The 19253-nt window shown below is 32.6% G+C and overlaps 3 protein-coding genes and 1 long non-coding RNA gene across 4 annotated transcripts; 2 read left to right on the top strand and 2 right to left on the bottom strand.

Annotated features, from left to right (window-relative positions):
• Positions 1–52: 52 nt before the first annotated feature.
• Positions 53–2215, bottom strand: LOC140840605 (uncharacterized). The gene is made up of 3 exons (XR_012120028.1): positions 1995–2215; positions 1820–1885; positions 53–350 (listed from the first exon to the last, which is right to left on the bottom strand). It is a non-coding gene; the product is annotated as an uncharacterized lncRNA (long non-coding RNA).
• Positions 2216–7316: 5101 nt separating this feature from the next.
• LOC140840604 (uncharacterized) lies at positions 7317–9106 on the top strand. Its single transcript, XM_073207786.1, has 3 exons — positions 7317–7780; positions 7885–8311; positions 8593–9106. Exons 1-3 carry the CDS (start codon positions 7624–7626, stop codon positions 8945–8947), a joined length of 939 nt encoding a protein of 312 aa, XP_073063887.1. The 5' UTR covers positions 7317–7623; the 3' UTR covers positions 8948–9106.
• A 1074-nt stretch (positions 9107–10180) lies between these two features.
• On the bottom strand, positions 10181–10756 carry LOC140840923 (pterocarpan synthase 1-like). The gene has a single exon (XM_073208072.1). It carries the CDS (start codon positions 10754–10756, stop codon positions 10181–10183), a length of 576 nt encoding a protein of 191 aa, XP_073064173.1.
• A 3452-nt stretch (positions 10757–14208) lies between these two features.
• On the top strand, positions 14209–14787 carry LOC140840920 (pterocarpan synthase 1-like). Its single transcript, XM_073208071.1, has one exon. The coding sequence runs from the start codon at positions 14209–14211 to the stop codon at positions 14785–14787; it is 579 nt and encodes a 192-aa protein (XP_073064172.1).
• Positions 14788–19253: the final 4466 nt, after the last annotated feature.

The raw sequence follows: 19253 nt of genomic DNA, 5'->3' as shown, positions 1-19253 counted from the left end.
AGATGAGATTTGTGTGTTCTATATATAATCAGGCACCGATCACATTAAATAAAAAAACAAAACAAAAGGCAATATTTTATATTGGGTATCGGTCGTTTCACTCGTTTGTCACATGAAATCACGACGTGCTTGCTTCAGAAATAGTCAATATCATGAAAATTGAAACAAAATCTGCGTAAGACCAGAATCATGTCTCTATCCTCCAAGAACTAAACAGTCCCAAGAAGAAAAACCACATATCCTAAATCTTAAGGCAGAATGAAGATAGGACTATTTCGCGAAAAAACGCAGACTGGGCTCCTTCAATGATGTCCCTTCGCTTCAGCTTTCTTGTAAGATTTGGCATTCGCCTGGTAAAACAAGATGATGGTAAAAATTCAGTCTTCTCAGCTCTAGCCAGAAGAATAGAATATATTGTGCATTAACTAACAGTAGAACAAACACTGGATATACAAATAAAAGTTAATGATATATGCACTCCAAATACACGAGACATGAGTGAAACAATTGAATCGATAGAATACACTTTAAAAAAGAATCATACGAGGGACCTTTTAGATGGTTACATGTTCATCACATTGGTTAGCAACTTCATTTTCAGAGGTCTGAACAAGCACGTCAGTATCGATGTAAAGGGGAAAATATAATGAAGCGCCGGAAAGGGATAATCGCATTCTTACTTATAAAGAGAAAAAAAAAAATAATCATGTGCACCAGCTTTCTGAATCACGGGACTATTTAATCAACTCATTGAATATTGAGCAATGTGTGAAAGCAGCACTTTTTCATCTATCGTAACTCAAAGGTAACACAGACACATTCTAATTCATGAAAACTGCAATGCATTCGTCCAAGCAAGCTGTGGCATTGATGAATTGATTGGGTAAAAGACAAGAAGAATGTGAACTCCTTTAAATGATCATAAAAAAATGAACTTATGATGGAAAGTTCAGAACAAAAGTCGACCCCCTTACTGAGCTAACCTTATTTGAAAACAAAATCAAAGTGACATCAGTGGCCAACTGACAATAGCGTTAAACCCCAGCATTCTCACACCCAAGTGCCAATGAAGACGATATCACATATCACCACAAAGCTTCAAGCAATCAATCATTTTAACTCAAACTAATGACCGACTTTTGAAAGAAACTAATGTCAAATGAAAGACACAAAGGGAAGATTCATAGAAAAACAGGACGGACCAAAATTTGGGATAAACAAAAAAATTTCTGCAGGAAAATGGTAACACAAATTCTTTCAATCGAGAGAATCACTAGATACGAAATAAGGGCAGATGCAGGATTGAGGACCAGGGGCCAGATCAAACTAAAGGATGATTCAATATATTTTGGATGCGAAATCTGAATTTTAGGAAACACTGCAAATGAAAATTAAAAGTTTTACATTTGAGGGGGTCCTCAACTCTTTGCTCTACTGCCCTTGTGTCTATATGTCAAAAGACAATTAGTAATCACGGCACAAAACATGGTGGCACATGAAATTTATCCCAATTCTTACAAAGATTTAAGGATAATTTTGAATGAACATTACCCCCTACATTTGACGTCTCTACTCATCAATATTAGTTCAACAAAAAAGCAGTAACTTAAATTCAGTTCCGCAAGTCGCGACTTTGGGAAGCTATATATTTTGGTTTCCGTCATCATCATCATTGTGCAAGATCTATGTAAGTCAATTATTTCTACCCCAATGAAACCCTAATACGCCCATTCCTTCCGGCACAAAGATTACATAAACTCAATTTCACAATTTCAAATTCAGCAGAACAGAGACGACCAAAAGAAAGAGAGCAAAATACCCGAAGAAATCTGAGCTTCATGTTCCCGTAAACGAGCCCGAATGAGAATGCTGTTACCCGAGCCACCTGCCATTCAACAAAATTCAGACAATTTTCATTATCTCTCACACACACACGTAAAACACAAAAATCAGGAGAAGAGGGATAACGGCGAAAAGTGTGAAAAATCAATTACCAAAGCGAGTGTACAAGGGCCGGAGTACACTCCGGGAGGCGGCGGCGCCATCGATGAGAGTTTGAGCAAACACGCGCAGAAATTGAATCTGATATGTGCTGAGAAAGAAAGAGCTCTAACAGAACCTCGGGGGTCTCTCCAGCTCAAACCCCAGCTTTGTCTCCCACGCGCCTGCTTATGCGAGTGACGTAGTCGTCTCAGCTAGTAGTTCAAAAAGTTTTATTTATTTATCTTTAAAAAATGTTTCATTTACGCCTCCAATTATGGCAATTTAGTAAGTTATTTATCATGCTTTGTCCCCTAATTATGATTATTTAGATTGTCTAATTATTTATTAAATAGGATGTAAAGTTTGTCGTTTTCTTAAAAAATATAGTTAATAATAATAGTATAATTCGAATTTTTTATGTTGTATAGGGATGTAATCGAGTCGAGTCGAGTCGAGCCGAACTCTTGAATGTTTGAACTTGGTTCGTTTATAATCGAGCCGAGCTCGAGCTTTATTTAACAAATATATACATGGATCACGAGCTTATTCAAGCTTTTATCGAGCCTAAACAAGTTTAATAAATACGAATTATACATTTAAATTTTCATTAAATTAATTAAAAGGTAAATTATATATTTAAAGAAAAATATATTATTCTTATTAAAATTTATTATAATAAAAAAATTTAATAGATTTTTCTATATAATTCATAAATAATGTACAAAATCAATAAATCAATTATCAAACTATTATTTTTCATCTAAAAAATTACTCATGAATTTACCAACGAACGTGTTCACGAGCTAACGAGCCGAATACTGTAAAGCTTGAGTTTGGTTTGTTTATCTTAACGAGCCTCATTAAACGAGCTCAAACGAGCTTTTATCGAATCGAGCTTCGAATAATTCACAAACAGTTTGATTCGTTTACATCCCTAATGTTGTATAACAACTCAAACACAAAATTTTGATTTTTCTGTTAATAGAGATAATTATCGAATTTCAGTACGTCGATTGTCTCATTAAATAAATGAAATGAAAAAATAAAAATAGCATAGTTATTTTTTTACTTAAACCGTTGTAAAACTTTGAATCAAATATTATATGATAAAAGGACGTTAAATCATATTTTAATCTTTCACATAAAACCATAATAATAATTAATAAGCAAATTTATTGTCCTTTTGTAACATAGTATGATAATAGTTAAGTAATTATAAGATTGTTGGATCACTGTTATTTGTTTAAAATGTGCTTTGATTTACTTATACTAACTTGCGTTTCTTTTTAGTTCAATAAATTTTTATGTTATTTGCTAACATGAACCCTTTTTGATTGATTCAAGAGGCCTTCAAATAAATATGCAAAAATTTATGTGAGACGGTCTCACATATCGTATTTTTATAAGACATATATCTTATTTAGGTCATCCATAAAAAAATATTACTTTTTATGCTAAGATTATTACTTTTTATTGTGAATATCGATAGGAATGACCAGTCTCATAGATAAAGATTCGTGAGACCGTCTCACAAAAGACCTACACCAAAAGATATTCTCCTGGTTAGTGATTCCCACTCCCCCCGGTAGTGAACTGATTTTCCAAAACAAATTCAAGGGAAAATTAAATTGAAGAACAATTAAATAAACATAAATAATTTTGTGAATCCGTCTCATAGAATAATTATGTGAGACGTATTTTCGACTCAACTTTATTCATAAAAAAATACCAATTTTATAAAAAAAAATGTTATTTTTCTTAATAAATATAAATCGAGTTGACATATCTCACATATAAAAATTAGTGATATCGTCTTACGCTAGATTTACTTTGAAAGAATCAATGGACATATCATATTTTAATTAAAATTAAAACTGTATTTTCTTTAAAGTAATACATTTTGTTTGTTTTTTAAAAAAATAAATAAAAATGGATTGAAATTAGGGAGAAGGAGAAGGGGACAAAATGCAGTTGGAAGGAAATATTTATTTGATTGATTTAGACAGAGAAGGCTTCCCCGCCCATCATTTAATATCTATGTCACGATCAGTTTATTATATTATATATATCTATATTATATTATTTAACTACTTTTTGGTGGTCTGTTTTATTAATTATATAAATAATTAATATAATTCACATGTAATTTAGTGGATAAAGCTTATGTTTCTTAGTCATAAGATTGCAGGTCAATTCTTACTTGGGTATTTTTATCCTTTTTTTTAATTTTTTTAGTTCATATATCAAAATTACAATGTAGCTACTCATTATTTTTATAAATATATTTTGATCCTCAGTTAAATATAAACCAAATAAATTATAAAAAATATCGTATAAGCACGCAACGTGTGCGTAGACTAGTATATATATATATATATGTATGTGTATGTATGTATAGATTATTTATTTTTTCCTTGAATTGCGGAGGGTTGATTAGTTGCACGGGCCGCAGCGTAACGTGCCTTCTCAACTACCTTTTCATTACTCGTAAAAGAGAATAGCCGAATTGTGGGAATTTAGCTATTTTAGATATTTCATTTCCTTTCAAACATGGGCACAATGGGTTAATGAGATCCTACTCATGTGGGCATTGCCTCCATGAGAGGATGGATGTCCAAGATCTTGTCAAACATACAATTTCAAAAAAAAAAGTGGGTCCTACATATGCATGGACAAATCTTGACCATCCATCCTATCATGGGGGCAATGCCCGCATAAGTAGGATGAAATAAACCGGCACAATGGTCTGGCCACCTTCTTATAAATATATATTTTGAAAGAGCCATCTTGTCTTGGAATCTTCAAGATTTGATTGATATTGTTAAATATTTCATCCGCCCAAAATATAAAGGTAGTGCTTTTTTCCATGGGGTTAAAATTTTTTATTATAAAAGCAAAATTTGCAAACAAAATTTATAATTTATCTTTCTTTAATTCATAACAAAAAGACAAAAAATTGTAAGAGACGCTCTCACAGGTCGTATTTTATGAGACTGATATCTTATTTGGATCATCCATGAAAAAATATTACTTTTTATGCTAAAAATATTACTTTTTGATGTTAATATCGGTAGGATTAGCACGTCTCACAGATAAAAATTCGTGAGACTGTATTTACAAAATACCTACTCTAACAAAAATGATTACTTGTTTGCCAATATTAAGTTAATATGATTATATTATTAAGAAAAAAAGAAAACATTCTTTCAAAAAAAACACATTTCAGTTAAGCCTAATTATTTCCAAGAACCAACCAAGGATCACCTTTGGATCCATTTAAGTATTTCCAGTTAAGCCCAATAAGATGGACCTTTCCAACTTCTCTATTTACTTTTGATCCATGTTTTGGTGTTCCTTCCGTTTGTAATTCTTTTTTAGGCATAGTTTGGTACACTGAATAAAAGAGATTCATAAATAATTCTTTTTATCACATGTTTGATATCTTTTTAAAAATTCCATGATATTCATAACTTTTTAAAAAGCACATGATATTATCATGGGCCCGTGATAAATAATTTTATACAAGAATAAAATATCTCTTTTATGAGATGTGATAATTTTAATTTAATAATAAAAAACATCACAAATCACTTAATTGCCCTCAATATATAAAATCCTAAACCATATCGAATATTTTTTTATTTTTATATATTATCAAAATAATGGTGTTTTGAACTCGAGATAATCATATAAATGATTTTTATAAATATTTAAAGTTTCATCTTGTATAAAGCCCTTGTCTTTCGACCTTAATAAAAAATTAAAATCAAATAAATATTTTTGGTTGGATTGTTACATTGAAATGAGCGACAAATTAAATTAATTAAAGTTGTGCTTGAATTGATGTATTTGATTCAGAATAGGTGTCTTGATTCGGAGAAGGATTCCGAGAATATTAGATTTCAAATGATTTATTATTGAAATTGGTCAAATTGATACAGATCGAAGTGAAAAATCAATTAAATCTTTTGTTTATTCAAATAAGTCAAAGAATTTAAAAAACATGCGTATGAAATCCTTAAGTCCAAAGACAACAAAAGCGAGTAGATATAGATTACAGAAGTCGAATGGTGCTGTCTATATATGAGAAACTTTAGAAGAAAACTGTTAACTGTACGAAAATTTTAAAGTGAAAGTCGTTCTAAGAAAATAAGGCAAAAACTTGTGTGAGACGGTCTCACGGGTTGCATTTGTGAGACATGTCTCTTATTTGGATCATCAATGAGCAGTATTACTTTTTATGCTAAGAGTATTACTTTTTATTGTGAATATGAGTAGGGTTGACCCGTCTCACGGATTAAGATCCGTGAGACGGTCTCACATGAGACCCACTCAAGAAATAATATTTTACTCAAGCTACCAACGACAAATTCAAGTCACATTTAGTTGAGATATTGGTCAAATAATAACTAATAATTCATAAAGAAACTTGAATCCATATCAAATAATGTTTGACAAATAGTTCACGTAAAATATTTAATAAATAAATTAAATTCACTTATACAACTTTGGCATTATGTTTGGAAAATGGCCAATGTAGAAAATTCAATTAATTAACTTTATAAACTGCAAACAATAGATGGGCAGACTCAGATAGTGAATTTTGTTTGAAAAGATTGCTGTAATTGCACATGATTTACATGTGTAAAAGTAAAACTTACCCCATACCGACCACGAAATACTCGACCCATCACTCCGTCGTGGTTCCAACTCGTTTGGAGTGTGTGTAGGGGATGATAAAGATCAAAGAATTTGATCAGTCCAAAAGTTAAAAACCTACACCAAATCTGAACATTGAAATTTTGTAAACGATTCTAGATTTTCAGTTTGGTAAATTTCGCTCGAGAACAACTTCTTGGTTGCATTTAGGTATATTGGCTCCACCATAAAATACCAAGTTATTAATAAATAGAGAAATAGTCACTTTAAGTTGATAAGTTCTTTGTGTTGGTAATTTGATTTGTCAAATTTGTATTTTAGTCATATAACTTTGTTTTTTAGTACACGAGAAAATTTCTGATGTAACATCAGCACTTCGACGAAATATGACTGAAAACCACCAACAAAAATTAAAGTTATGAAATAAAACACAATTTTGACAAGTTATATGGCAAAAAAAGAAAACATGACAATTTAGAGGATTAGATTTTCTACTTTTCCCTTATTAAATTTTTGGGTTCTTTCATCTAAAGATTTGTTTTTTGGATTTGAATATTTCTTGTCAACATTTCTGAACAACTTTTCCTATGAAAGATTCAGAGAGCAGACCGTAGTAGATGGACATTAATGAAGATCCTTCCTTACCATTATTAATTTTCCTTAACAAATCAAAAAACGACAGTTGCTCAATTTCTAATGCAACTCTTTCCTTTAATGTCAAAGCTGAATCCTAGTTATTTCAACAACCTTAAATGCAACTGCTTACAATCCTGAATCCAAGGCACAATTGATAGAGCTCATAATAAATGGAGGCAGTTGAGCGTTGCAGCTTAGCACCGATTATAATTAGTATTTCTTCGTTTGTTTTTCTACTCGTTCAAACTCGTTCACACCGAGATTTATCTTTCTCAAGCTTCGCTACTTAAGGTTCTGCAGTCTCTCCCTCTTGTTAACTGCTTAATTCAGAGCTCCTCAGAATCCATGGATTGGTCAGGGAAGCTCTTCTTGACAGGGTTTCTTCTTGTTTTTGCAGCAGCATCCATTGATGGAGTGTATGGAGATACAATGGTTACTGGAACTGTGTTCTGTGATCAGTGCCGAGATGGCCAAATATCCTTTTACGATTACCCCTTGTCCGGTAAATTTCGAACACTGATTGCGTCTATGTGTTGACAGATATAAAGTTTTACGTGTTCACTGGAAGTTATTTGCAGCTGGTAAAAGAGTAGTTCTCATTTGCAGGAATGAACGTGACATTGGCCTGTCCCGGCAGTGGCGGCCAATACACAACATGGAGAGAAGAAACCACGGATTGGGTGGGAAATTATGCGATGAAGTTTGACGGGACCCCGGATTTGAGAGGTTGCTATGCACAAGTTTCGAGCAGCGGGCAAGGGTCAAATGACTGTGGGGTAGCTGCTGGTCCTGCTGGGAGCCTAAGATTGATGTTCAACATGTTTGATATGGAAATGTATACTGTGGATCCATTGCTAGCGCAGCCTGCTAAGCCCATGTCATTTTGCCAAAAATCCCCCACGCCCACAGTGCCGGTTGCCCCTGTGAAGCCTCCACCAGTACGGCTTCCACCGGCTCCTCAGCAGCAGCCGTTGCCTTGGTTTATTCCGACGCCTGCGACGCCATTCTCGGAAGCTTCAGCATGTTCACATGAGTAAGTTTAATTTTATGACTTCAAAACCAGACAGTAAATGTTTGGGAAGATAGTAAACTTGGTCATTAAACTTTGCATGATTGTGATTTTGTTTAACTTGACTGATTTCAGATTTATTCCAATAAACAATTAATTATGTGAGCCAAACTGAACACAATTAAGATAGAAATGAATAAAATTGAAAAATAAGCAAAATTATGAGAATAAAACTGGAATTTGATTGTTAGAGACCAATTTACAATTTTCTCTAAATCTCTTCCATTAAATAATACTTCTTGTAGGCAATGGATGTTGCCAGAGCACCGATGCTATTGGAAGGTGGTGAGCCCGGACACCAAAGTAGCCATCGTCTTTGGCCCTGTCGCGGCGAATAAATACGGCACGGACATGACCTTATGGCAAGGCATGAGTGGAAGAGGCGACCCGTACAGAAACCTCCTAAGGGAAGGAACCACCGCACTTTTGAATTCATACAACAGCGTAGTCTTCCCGTATAACTCATTTGCTGTAATCCAACACATGAACTGGGCGCTAATGGGGTCAACTCGACAAATCACCCGTACTGCTTCAGGCTTCATGAGGGCCAATTCAGGAACCAGCTTCAATGCTACCTGTAGATTTAATGCTTGCCATTGATCCAAATATTTGCAGTTTTGGATCATTGTGAGTTTCCAAGCTTTCTCGTTTATTAATAGTCTTACACGTGTGCTACATGGATTTGTTGAGGTTGATACATGAGATTTCCTTTTTGAGGCGATCTTTTTTTTTTCTCTGTATTTTTTATGTTATATATGAATATATGATTGCCTAAAAAGCATTGAGATTATTTTAGATAACTGCAAATGAGTCAAGTTACTTATAACTCGTGAGCAGCTCAGTCAAATTTACTATCTCGATTCGAGTTCGAATATTAATTGTGTTTATTCGAGTATATACATATCACGAGCTACTGAGTGTAAATATATATGTATATATTTATTTAAATAAAGTTCGAGCCTTTTGTAATGACCCGAGACCACTCACCCGCGATCATTACTCGTAGGACTTCTCCAGCCCAGACACTGTAGCTTTTACCTTCCCAGGATTCGAACTCAAGACTTCTTGGATATATAGATTTTGACAAAACAATCCTGTTACCAATTGAGCTATGTCCTGGAGGTCTTGGCAAATCAATCCTGGTAAGGTAGAAGACCCAGTGTCTGGGCTGGAGAAATGCTATGAGTAATGATCATGGGTGAGTGGTGTTGGGTCATTACACTTTTCGAGTTCAAGCTCGAGTAACTCAATATGTACACAAGTCGAGCTTAGGGATGGCAATGAGTAGGGTATGGGTCGGATTTCATACATCCATCCACATACTCATTTATTAAATTCATCCTCATACCCACCGGGTATTGAATTTCATCTGCATCCACATACCCATCGGATTATTTATATACATACACATATATATGTATGTATATATATATATATATATATATATATATATATATATATATATATATATTAATTTAAACGGTTATTCGGGTCGGGTGTGGGTCGGATTATATCAAACCCGCCTCCATACCCGAACCCGAAAATCTCTATACTCAATTACCCAATTATTTAATCGGGTCTAAAAATCCTTCCAACCCGAATAGAACGGATCTTCCGACGGGTTCGGAGGAAATTGTCATTCCTGGTCGAGCTTGAGCTTTGAGTAAGTCCATACACTTGCACAATATTTATTACAAGGAAACGGAGACATATTTACAGTGCACTACACAATTGAAGACATGAAATCAAACTACAAGAATGAAGTACAACTTCAAAACATGAAATGTGAAACAGATGAGATCTTCAACACCCCGCAAGTCATGTCACGATCAATCAATAATGTGATAACACAAACGCGTTATACTCGAAGAGAGTATCACTCGAACTATTAGACGATATAGTATTAATAAACGCGACGCCTCTTGCCAAGACGAAAGCACCTGTCCCACCAACTATAGATATTTGACCTAGCTCGGCCGCGAGGCATGAATTGTGACCAACAAAACTAAGTGTGCTACCATTATACTTCCCATCAGTGAACACGATGGTGAACGTCATGTGTAAGCTAATCTTTTCCAACGAGGCGAACGTGACGATCCCTTCTGCCCGACCCATTATCTTGGATTCTGGCTCTGGCCCGACTGTCACCAGATCATCTATCACCGTGACAAGGCCAAAAAGTGTAGGCGAACCAAAAGTAGAGTTTGCCTTAGCCACAATGACGTTCGTTGTGGTTGGCATACTAAAAACATCTCGAACGTAGAACTGGAGTGGGGTGACCCTTTCCTTTACCCGGTTTCGGGTTTTTAACCACTTTTCCATTGATTCGGGCCGCATCGCCACACCATTGGCAGCACCCATGATTGTTGCTAACGAGAGAAGTGTTAAAACTATGTAGGGTTTCTCCATGTTGAATTTCTGTTTTTGCTTGATGAATGGCATGATAAATGGATAGTAAGATTAATTAGTTTGTTTATATACAAAATTAAGCTTATATGAATAATATAAAAAATAAAAAATATTCTCCCTAAAACTACAAGAAAAGAGCACATTCTACATGTCGTCTTCCATAATCTATTTAATGCTTACACGCAAATGTAGGTGCTAACACCGCCTGCTATATATCTTGTCTAAATGAATGTTATTTTCAAATATTTTGAAATGTATATATTAATAAATATAGTTTATGATAAAATTTACACAAAAAATTCAAATTGAGATCACATATATGCTTAGATTTATCATTTTTTAATTCATAAGGGTTTTGTGAGTTCATACCATGACTTTTTCTCTTCGCTTTTTTTTTATTTTAAATTTACACTTTTTATTTCCTTTGAATGAAATTTTCGTGATCAGAAAATCTTGCTTGATTAGTACAATTCATTAAAGAATATCAATGGATAGAATGTTAATCAAAGTTTGACTTTATGTGACGTTCTTTTATCAATTAACTAAATTTTAAGGCAGTAAGCTAGCTTATGCTTCAAATAAAGAGCGTGTTTCGATTAATCTTTGTTCGCTTTTAAAGAAATTAGCCTAAACAATCAAGTTTTGGATGAGAAACTCTTTTCAAAAAATGCTTAACAGAATAACTTATTCAAAAACTAGAAAATGTGGTTCAAAATTGCACAAAAACTCCTGTGAGACAGTATCATGGGTCAATTTTGTGAAACTGATATTCTATATGGGTCACCCACGAAAAAGTATTGCTTTTATGTCAAATATATTAATTTTTATTTTAAAGATGAACATAATTGATCTATCTCACGAATAAAAATCTGTGAGACCGTCTTTTGATAATAATATATATAATAGTGTCTTTTGGCACTATCATAATATATATAATAGTGTCTTTTGGCACACGATGCTTGCATATATATTAAAAAAAAATTGATGCTAAATATTTTTGTGAAAATCTAGATATTTTATTAAATTTTAAAACTTTAAAATTGTTTTTTTATAATATTTTTAATGTTATATGTGTTATGACTATTTAAAAATTAAAAATTATAGATATAGATAAAGAAATATTTTTATTATGATACCAAAATATTTTTTTATTAAATAACAATAAAAATGAAAAATATTTTTGGTATTTGAGAGAGAAAAAAAATATAGCGTGTCTGTTTATCATAGTTGAGTATTTTGGGGACGGCCCACTATCACAAAACATGGGACGGGCTCTAATTTACGTCGGGCTACATTCTTATTGCTTTTGTGCTTCTTTAAATCGAACAAGCTTGATTATTGGCCCGATTATACATCACGAATCGAAGTTGTAATTGTGGTAGTTTGATTTCATGTTTTCGAAGGTATATTGTGAGCATGATAAGCATGATTCTTCTTCCTCGTAACGATTTATGTAAGTTAATGTCACGTCTCCGGTTCAGGCTCGCACCAACACGACTTTACAATGAGTCCATATAACAACTATGTCGTATTAGTCTCTATTTTGACCAAAATAGTTAATTCAAACTATTATATATATATATATATATATATATATAAAACTTCTCGTGGGACAATGAATAATTGAATATGTACTAAACTTCTCGTGGGACAATGAATATATATTATTGATGCCGGAAATAATAGGGCTCGTGTCATGTCCCCTTAATGAAAGTTGTCGCAAATCTTTTACAATCTTGGACACGTCCCTTTACTAGATAAATAATTTTTCCCAAAAATAAATTATGGATTAGGTCGCATGAAATGAATACGAAAATTTTCAAATTAAAATTTAAAAACCTCTAGTAGTTGACTAAATTGCCCACCCACATATTGGGCACATGCATTGTGATTGTACATGTAAACTACATAAAAATCAAAAGTTCGACTCAAGATAATAAAAATTTTCTCCAAAAATGGCCAAATTTGTTTTAGTTTTGATGTTTTCCGCATTGTTCATCATAGCCAGCGCCAAAGCGAGCAATAATAACATATAAGAATAATGGCTCCCAAGTGTGCCAAAGGAAAGAAAAGGTGCTGGTGATACCCTATAAGAGCTCGAGTCATTGATGACTCGTGATATTATATGGATAGTTCAAATCAAGATCAATCTGCAGGATGAATTCTTCAGAAGTCGAGCAGGTGAGTATCCGGGACATCTTTTCCCCGGGCTACCAGATGCTCGGACTTTCATACAAGTGTTAAATAGATCAGTTGAAGTGTTAAAATGCTTTTATTCAGTCAGCCTCTGTTCTCCGTCAGTAATAAATTAAAAATTAAATCTATCTTTTATATATACATATATATTAATTTACTATATTTTTAGATTATTTATTCACGTTGTATATATTTATTTTAAAACGTATAAGCAAAGTTATTATTTTAAAAAAATGTATTGTTAATTTACTAGAAAAAGTTAATGATGAAACTTAGAAAACACATTTCCTAAATCATAAATAAAATTTATTTAGAACATATTTCTCAACCTTTAAATAAAACACATAAATAATATTTCTTAAAATTATTTCCAATTAATTAAAATAAATTTTTGTAAATATTGAAACTATTAAATAAATTTCAAAATTTTTAAGTTGGAAACATTTTCTACGTCCGTGTGAATTTTCGAAATTTAATTTAATATTATTTTTAGATGATAAAAGTTTGAATTTAAAATATTTTAATTCTCACTTTAATTTATACTGTATCATAATAACTATTTTACAAATATTATTTTATTTTTTCCTAAAAGTAGAGAAAATTATGGCACAAGAGCTTATAAAAATTAAATTAACTTTTTTTAAAAAAATTAATATAAATAACATTTTTCATGTTATAATAAAACTTTTACAAAAGAAACATTGAATGTATTATCATGTAATATTATAATTGCACATTTTATATGAACATAAAAAATTAGCATATTTTAGAAAAAAAATTATAGATATTAAATTGAGAAAACCGAAAAATAAAGAAGAAATATTCATGTTATGCAATTAGAGTTTTTATTGAGTGCATTTATTAATATTTAAGCAAAAATAAGAGTGATAAAGGTATTGTGGTCAATTTATAAACTTAAAAGTTAAGTTAGAGTATGATTAATAATATTAGGAGTGTGAATAACATTCCCTTTTTAATTTAAAATAAACTATTTCGATCGTAATTTTCAAAAGATCATGAGGCTGAACAAACATGCATATCGTTCTATATTTATGCACCACTACTAATCATGAATAGCCTCATATTAGTTCAACCTAATGATCTATCATCGTTACAATTTTATCACGTGATATTGCATTCAAACAAGATAGCGAGCAGTGTGATAAACTCTAAATCTCTCTATATAACTTGGAGAAATCCATATCTATTCATTGAACCAGCCATTTCTTGAGAGAAAAACATACATTATAATTAACATGGAGAAGATCAAGTCCATACTTCTCACACTTGTCTCCCTAGCAACAATCGTGGGCATCGCCTATGTCGGCATTCGAACCAGCCCCGACTCCCTCGAAAAGTGGTTAACAACCCATTATTCAGGAAAGGAAAAGCTCACCAAACTCAATTTCTACGTTCGAGATATTTTCACCTCGCCAACTCCGACGATTGTCGTCGTGGCTAGTGCAAACACGACCTTTACCTCGCCTACCTTGTTTGGCCTAGTGTCGGTATTCGATGATCCGGTGACAGTCGGGCCGGAACCCGGATCCAAGATAATTGGTCAGGCAGGAGGGATCTATGCTTTAGCCTCGTTGGAGGAGACTAGTATCCACATGACGTTCACAATTGTTTTCACAGATGGGGAGTATAATGGAAGTACACTTAGTTTTTCTGGTCACAATGCCTATCTCACTCCGTTACGACACATATCTATAGTCGGTGGCACCGGTTTTTTCGCCTTCGCAAGAGGCGTAACGTCGGTCAGCACCGTGTGGCGGTCTAATACTTCAGGCGACGCTGTTTTCCAATACGATTCCATCGTCTTGCATCACTGATTAATCGAGGTGGTAATGATTTCAAGTGTGTGTTTAAGATATGTTTGCATTTCATGTTTTGAAGTTGTAACAGTGGTGGTTTGATGTTATATGTTTTCGAGGTGCATGTCGTGTGTTGTGTAACAATCTTGGCTAAGTTAACGTCGGAAAGAATAAGGAAGTGTCCCCCGTCCCGACAACTTGTTTGTGATAATTTAAAATTCTCAATTTATGGAATGAAGTAAAGTTGCTTGTATCATCTTTTTTTACAGGCGCAGACATGCACGGAATCCTTTTACTTTACTTTATTTGGAGATATATACGAATTATGATGTTTATGACATGTAAAGTATATCCACTTACAAAAAGTAAGTGTGGATACATTTCTAGTACTTATAAAGAGTGGGTACCGTCTTACGGATTTTAATCTGTGAAACGGGTCAATCCTACCGATATTCACAATAAAAAGTAATACTCTTAGCATAAAAAGTAATACTTTTTCATGGACGACCCAAATAAAATATATGTCTCACAAAATACGACCCGTGAGACCGTCTCACACAAGTTTTTGTCACTTATAAATTAATAGTGAGACTGTGAGAGATTAACTAGACGTCTTACGTAAATTGCTTAAATAATCCAATATTTTGGAGGAAAAGTAAGGACTTACAACAATAAATGGCTATTGTGACACTTTTTGTTGACACTTTTAATTAAATGTTATTACAAATACTTAATAATGACACTTGTAAAAAATTAATAATATGTAAAATAAAAAAAACATATTAGATTAGTTAGCATGACATTTTTAATTGATGTCATCTTTAATATGGAGGGAAACAATTATTTTTCCCACATCGTAAAAAATCGTTAAGAACTAAAAAAATTCACTATAAATAAGTGTGAGAATATTTGAGTTAGATAAATATTGGAGGGAAAATAATTGTCTCCCTCCATATAAAAAATGACATCAATTAAAAATGTCAGGATAACTAATCTAATATGTTTTTTTATTCTAACATTTATTTTATCTAATTTCCTTTCTCTATATTTATCCAACGCAAATATTCCCACATTTTTTATTGTCACTATAAATAACATACACGACACTTTTAATTGTCATTATAAATGATTTTAACTGACATATAAATTTGTCATTCTTACTATAATAACAAGGCATCTATAAATGTATTTAAATATGAGTTTTCCTGACATTTAAAATTGTCATTATATGAATTATTAGTAACACGTATGAATTTGTCATTAATATCTTATAATGACATTAAAAAATGTCAGTAAGTTTAAGACGACATTGGAATAGATGACATTTGTTGGAGGTGTCACTTAAACTTAAATGACACTAAATATTGAATATGATGACATTTATGAATGTTATCATAAGCATTTTTTCTTGTAGTAGGTGTTGATTAAATTGCTCGCCCATAGATGTACGTTTTAATTTTTCTAGATATTATAAGTTGCCTATACCTATAATTATCTAAAATAACTCGAGTGCTTCCTTTAGACAACCAAACTATTCAATAATAATTTAAAAAAAAATACAAAACTACATTTTACTTAAATCACATCAGATTCGTGAATGTGAATTTTTTTAAGAAAAACAATATTATTATACGACATGATACATCAGATTTCATCGTCATAAAAAAATATTATATAAAACTATAGAGGTAATAAATTACATGCATGTAGGTGTATCACACGTGAAATGCAATGTTCCATATACAATAATTCGGGGGTAGCACCGTAGCATTAATGCATGATGGCGTTGCCAACTTTTCAAAAGAGACCGCTGTGGCCCAAAAACATTTTTCATTAACTTTTCAAAAGAGACCGCTGTGGTTCAAATAACATTTGTCATTGCAAGGCTATGGCAATCAAATGCTTCTCAAACTAATATCTTATATTTATAAAATCTAGATTGATTGATTGTCCTTGCCAATTATATAATGGCAATAATGTCATCTTACATGTGATGAATTGCCTTCTATTTTTTACTTTCCTTATTAATTATTTTAAATCTTTTCACCTTCCTCTAAGAAAAAGACTCATATCAAAAAAAAAAAGACGTGTAAAAAATGACGACGATCATAACATACAATTTTGAAAAACGGTACATGTACTGCCTCAACTTTAGAAAATTGAGACAAGCAGACACCTCTTCTTTTAACTCTCAAGCTCTCTATAAACTCATTGATAATATGAGAAATGCCTATAAATAGCAGTGATTGAGGTCCCTAAACGCACATCTCATCATAAGAACAAAATACACCATTTACGGAGAGAGTTGGAGTGTTTAGAAGGCTTCAATCGGAGAAAAACTTACAAATTATTCGATAGCCGGAGGTAACGCACACCTCATAAGAATTTCTTCTGAATATAATTGGTAGGAAAACTTTTTCTTGTTGAAGTTATCTATTAAACCTTGAAGTCTTGAAGATGATATTATTCAGTTATCTGATTTTTTTAAAAAATTTTAGAAAAAAATTTTCAAGATGAAGGTTTTTGAAACTTTTATTATTAACACTTTCGAAGAGGATGTAAAAGAATTACTGAAGGCTATTGATGAACAGCTTCAGTCTTCAGATAAGGCACTTGTCAGCACCCTAATTATGGAATTCTTTTCATTAAGACTCACAAGTGTGAGAGATGTGTGAAAGCACATAATGAAATATGGGACATAGCTGCTCGACTCAAGATACTTGAAGTAGAAATGTCTGAAACTTTTCTTTTTCACTACATTTTATGCACTCTTCCACAACAATATGGACCCTTCAAAATTTCCTACAACATACATAAGGATAAGTGATCAATAAACGAATTAATGACCATGTGTATTTAAGAGGAAGGAAGGTTGTTAATAGAAACAAGTGATAATGTTTTTATGACTACACAAGAAAAGTGTAAGAAGCAAGCCAAAGTCAAGGGAAAACATAAAGGAATAATTCCACCTCAACCTGACATCAAGAAAAGAATCCCAGTGTTTCTTCTGGAAAAAGACAGGACACATGAAGAAGGATTGAAATAAATTTAAGGATTGACTTGAAAAGAAAGATATTCATATTTCATTTGTCTATTATGAATCTAATATGGTTGATATGATTTATAACACGTGATGGATTAATTATGGTTCTGCAATCCATTTTACAAATACCTTGTGAGACATCTGCTCATTTAGAAAATTCCACTGAAACATTTTTTTTAAAAGTTAAGGCGGAAAATACTCACACACCAAAAATATTTAAATAAGTTAATCAAGTTTTTAAAAGTCATCTAACCTCTGGATAAAAATACTACTGTTAAAAACAATTTAACATCCTCATACTCTAGAATGTTGTTTAAAAGAATCCAAGCGTACTCTTTCAAATCCTGCTAAATCGAAAACATAGTAAAAGATAAAAATACATAAAATAAACAATGATCATTCATGGCCCATATACATATAGTTTAAACCCATGTCTCATAAACATATTATGTGAAAGAAATGCAAGATTCTCAGGTTATCTAGTGCATCACCCAGCTTCGTCTACTCAGTCTTCAGTGCCTCCAATCTCCATACATCATGCTCACCTGCATCATTCACACATAGTGAATCTAAAGACTCAACATACTTGTAACGCTATAACGAGTATATATACATAACATGCAACAGTAAAAATTATTGTACTTAACATACATTTTACAATCTTAAAAGTGCAAATGTAAACATATCGTATAAAATCATAACGTGTCAAAATATGTCTCAACATAATCATCATATACGTATATATTTTCTTGATTGAATTCAATTCGTTATTTGTGACTTTCGTATCAGCTCTATTCGATGGATCCATCTACGTATAACTGTGGTACCCGACGACGGGGACATCAGCGACAGTATTACCCATCCACTGAGCCTTGGCCTTACAGCTCATCGTATACATATATCGTCAGTCACAACCAACTCCCATCCTTTAAAAACATCATCATTTTCATCACTTATAAAAACAAGCATATACGTAATTTTCCTTAAAACCAAGCATGCAACGTATTTTTCATATTTACCAAAAAGGTTATATACGTGATACGTAAACATTTAAGAACATGTAAAATCGTGTTTAGGGCGCTGCCAGGACTAAAAACTCGACTCGGGTGCAAAATGATCATTTTGCCCCTAGAAATCCGAAATGATAGTTTTACTCCTGGACCTCTAAATTTTGACTCGAAGCTTATCAAACTCCTTAAAACATCCTAAAAATATTTATGAGCATTCCTTAGACATAAACTCGAGCCCGTTTCAGAACCTACACGATTCTTTCTAAAACTTGGACCGGGGTCCCGATTTTAACCCGAATCAACGCAAAACGTAGCCCAATTTTCCCCAACTCGAACCATGAGTTGAACCTACATGACCAGCCTTTAAACCCCTTATTTCCAACCACATAGGACCCCTGGAAAATACCCTACAACTGCTGGAAAAATTCTTG

The sequence above is a fragment of the Primulina eburnea genome, chromosome 9, assembly GCF_022965805.1.
Source record: "Primulina eburnea isolate SZY01 chromosome 9, ASM2296580v1, whole genome shotgun sequence".
Classification (NCBI taxonomy): Eukaryota; Viridiplantae; Streptophyta; class Magnoliopsida; order Lamiales; family Gesneriaceae; genus Primulina; species Primulina eburnea.
The sequence above is the reverse complement of the archived record's forward strand: the minus strand, read 5'-3'. Positions and strand labels throughout refer to the sequence as shown.

Excerpts from the sequence above, each read along its gene's own strand:
- LOC140840604 (XM_073207786.1), top strand. The coding sequence starts at position 7,624 with ATGGATTGGTCAGGGAAGCTCTTCTTGACAGGGTTTCTTCTTGTTTTT. Across the intron at positions 7,781-7,884 it reads TTACGATTACCCCTTGTCCG|GAATGAACGTGACATTGGCC; the intron begins GTAAATTTCGAA and ends TCTCATTTGCAG. Across the intron at positions 8,312-8,592 it reads GCTTCAGCATGTTCACATGA|GCAATGGATGTTGCCAGAGC; the intron begins GTAAGTTTAATT and ends TACTTCTTGTAG.
- LOC140840923 (XM_073208072.1), bottom strand. The coding sequence starts at position 10,756 with ATGGAGAAACCCTACATAGTTTTAACACTTCTCTCGTTAGCAACAATC.
- LOC140840920 (XM_073208071.1), top strand. The coding sequence starts at position 14,209 with ATGGAGAAGATCAAGTCCATACTTCTCACACTTGTCTCCCTAGCAACA.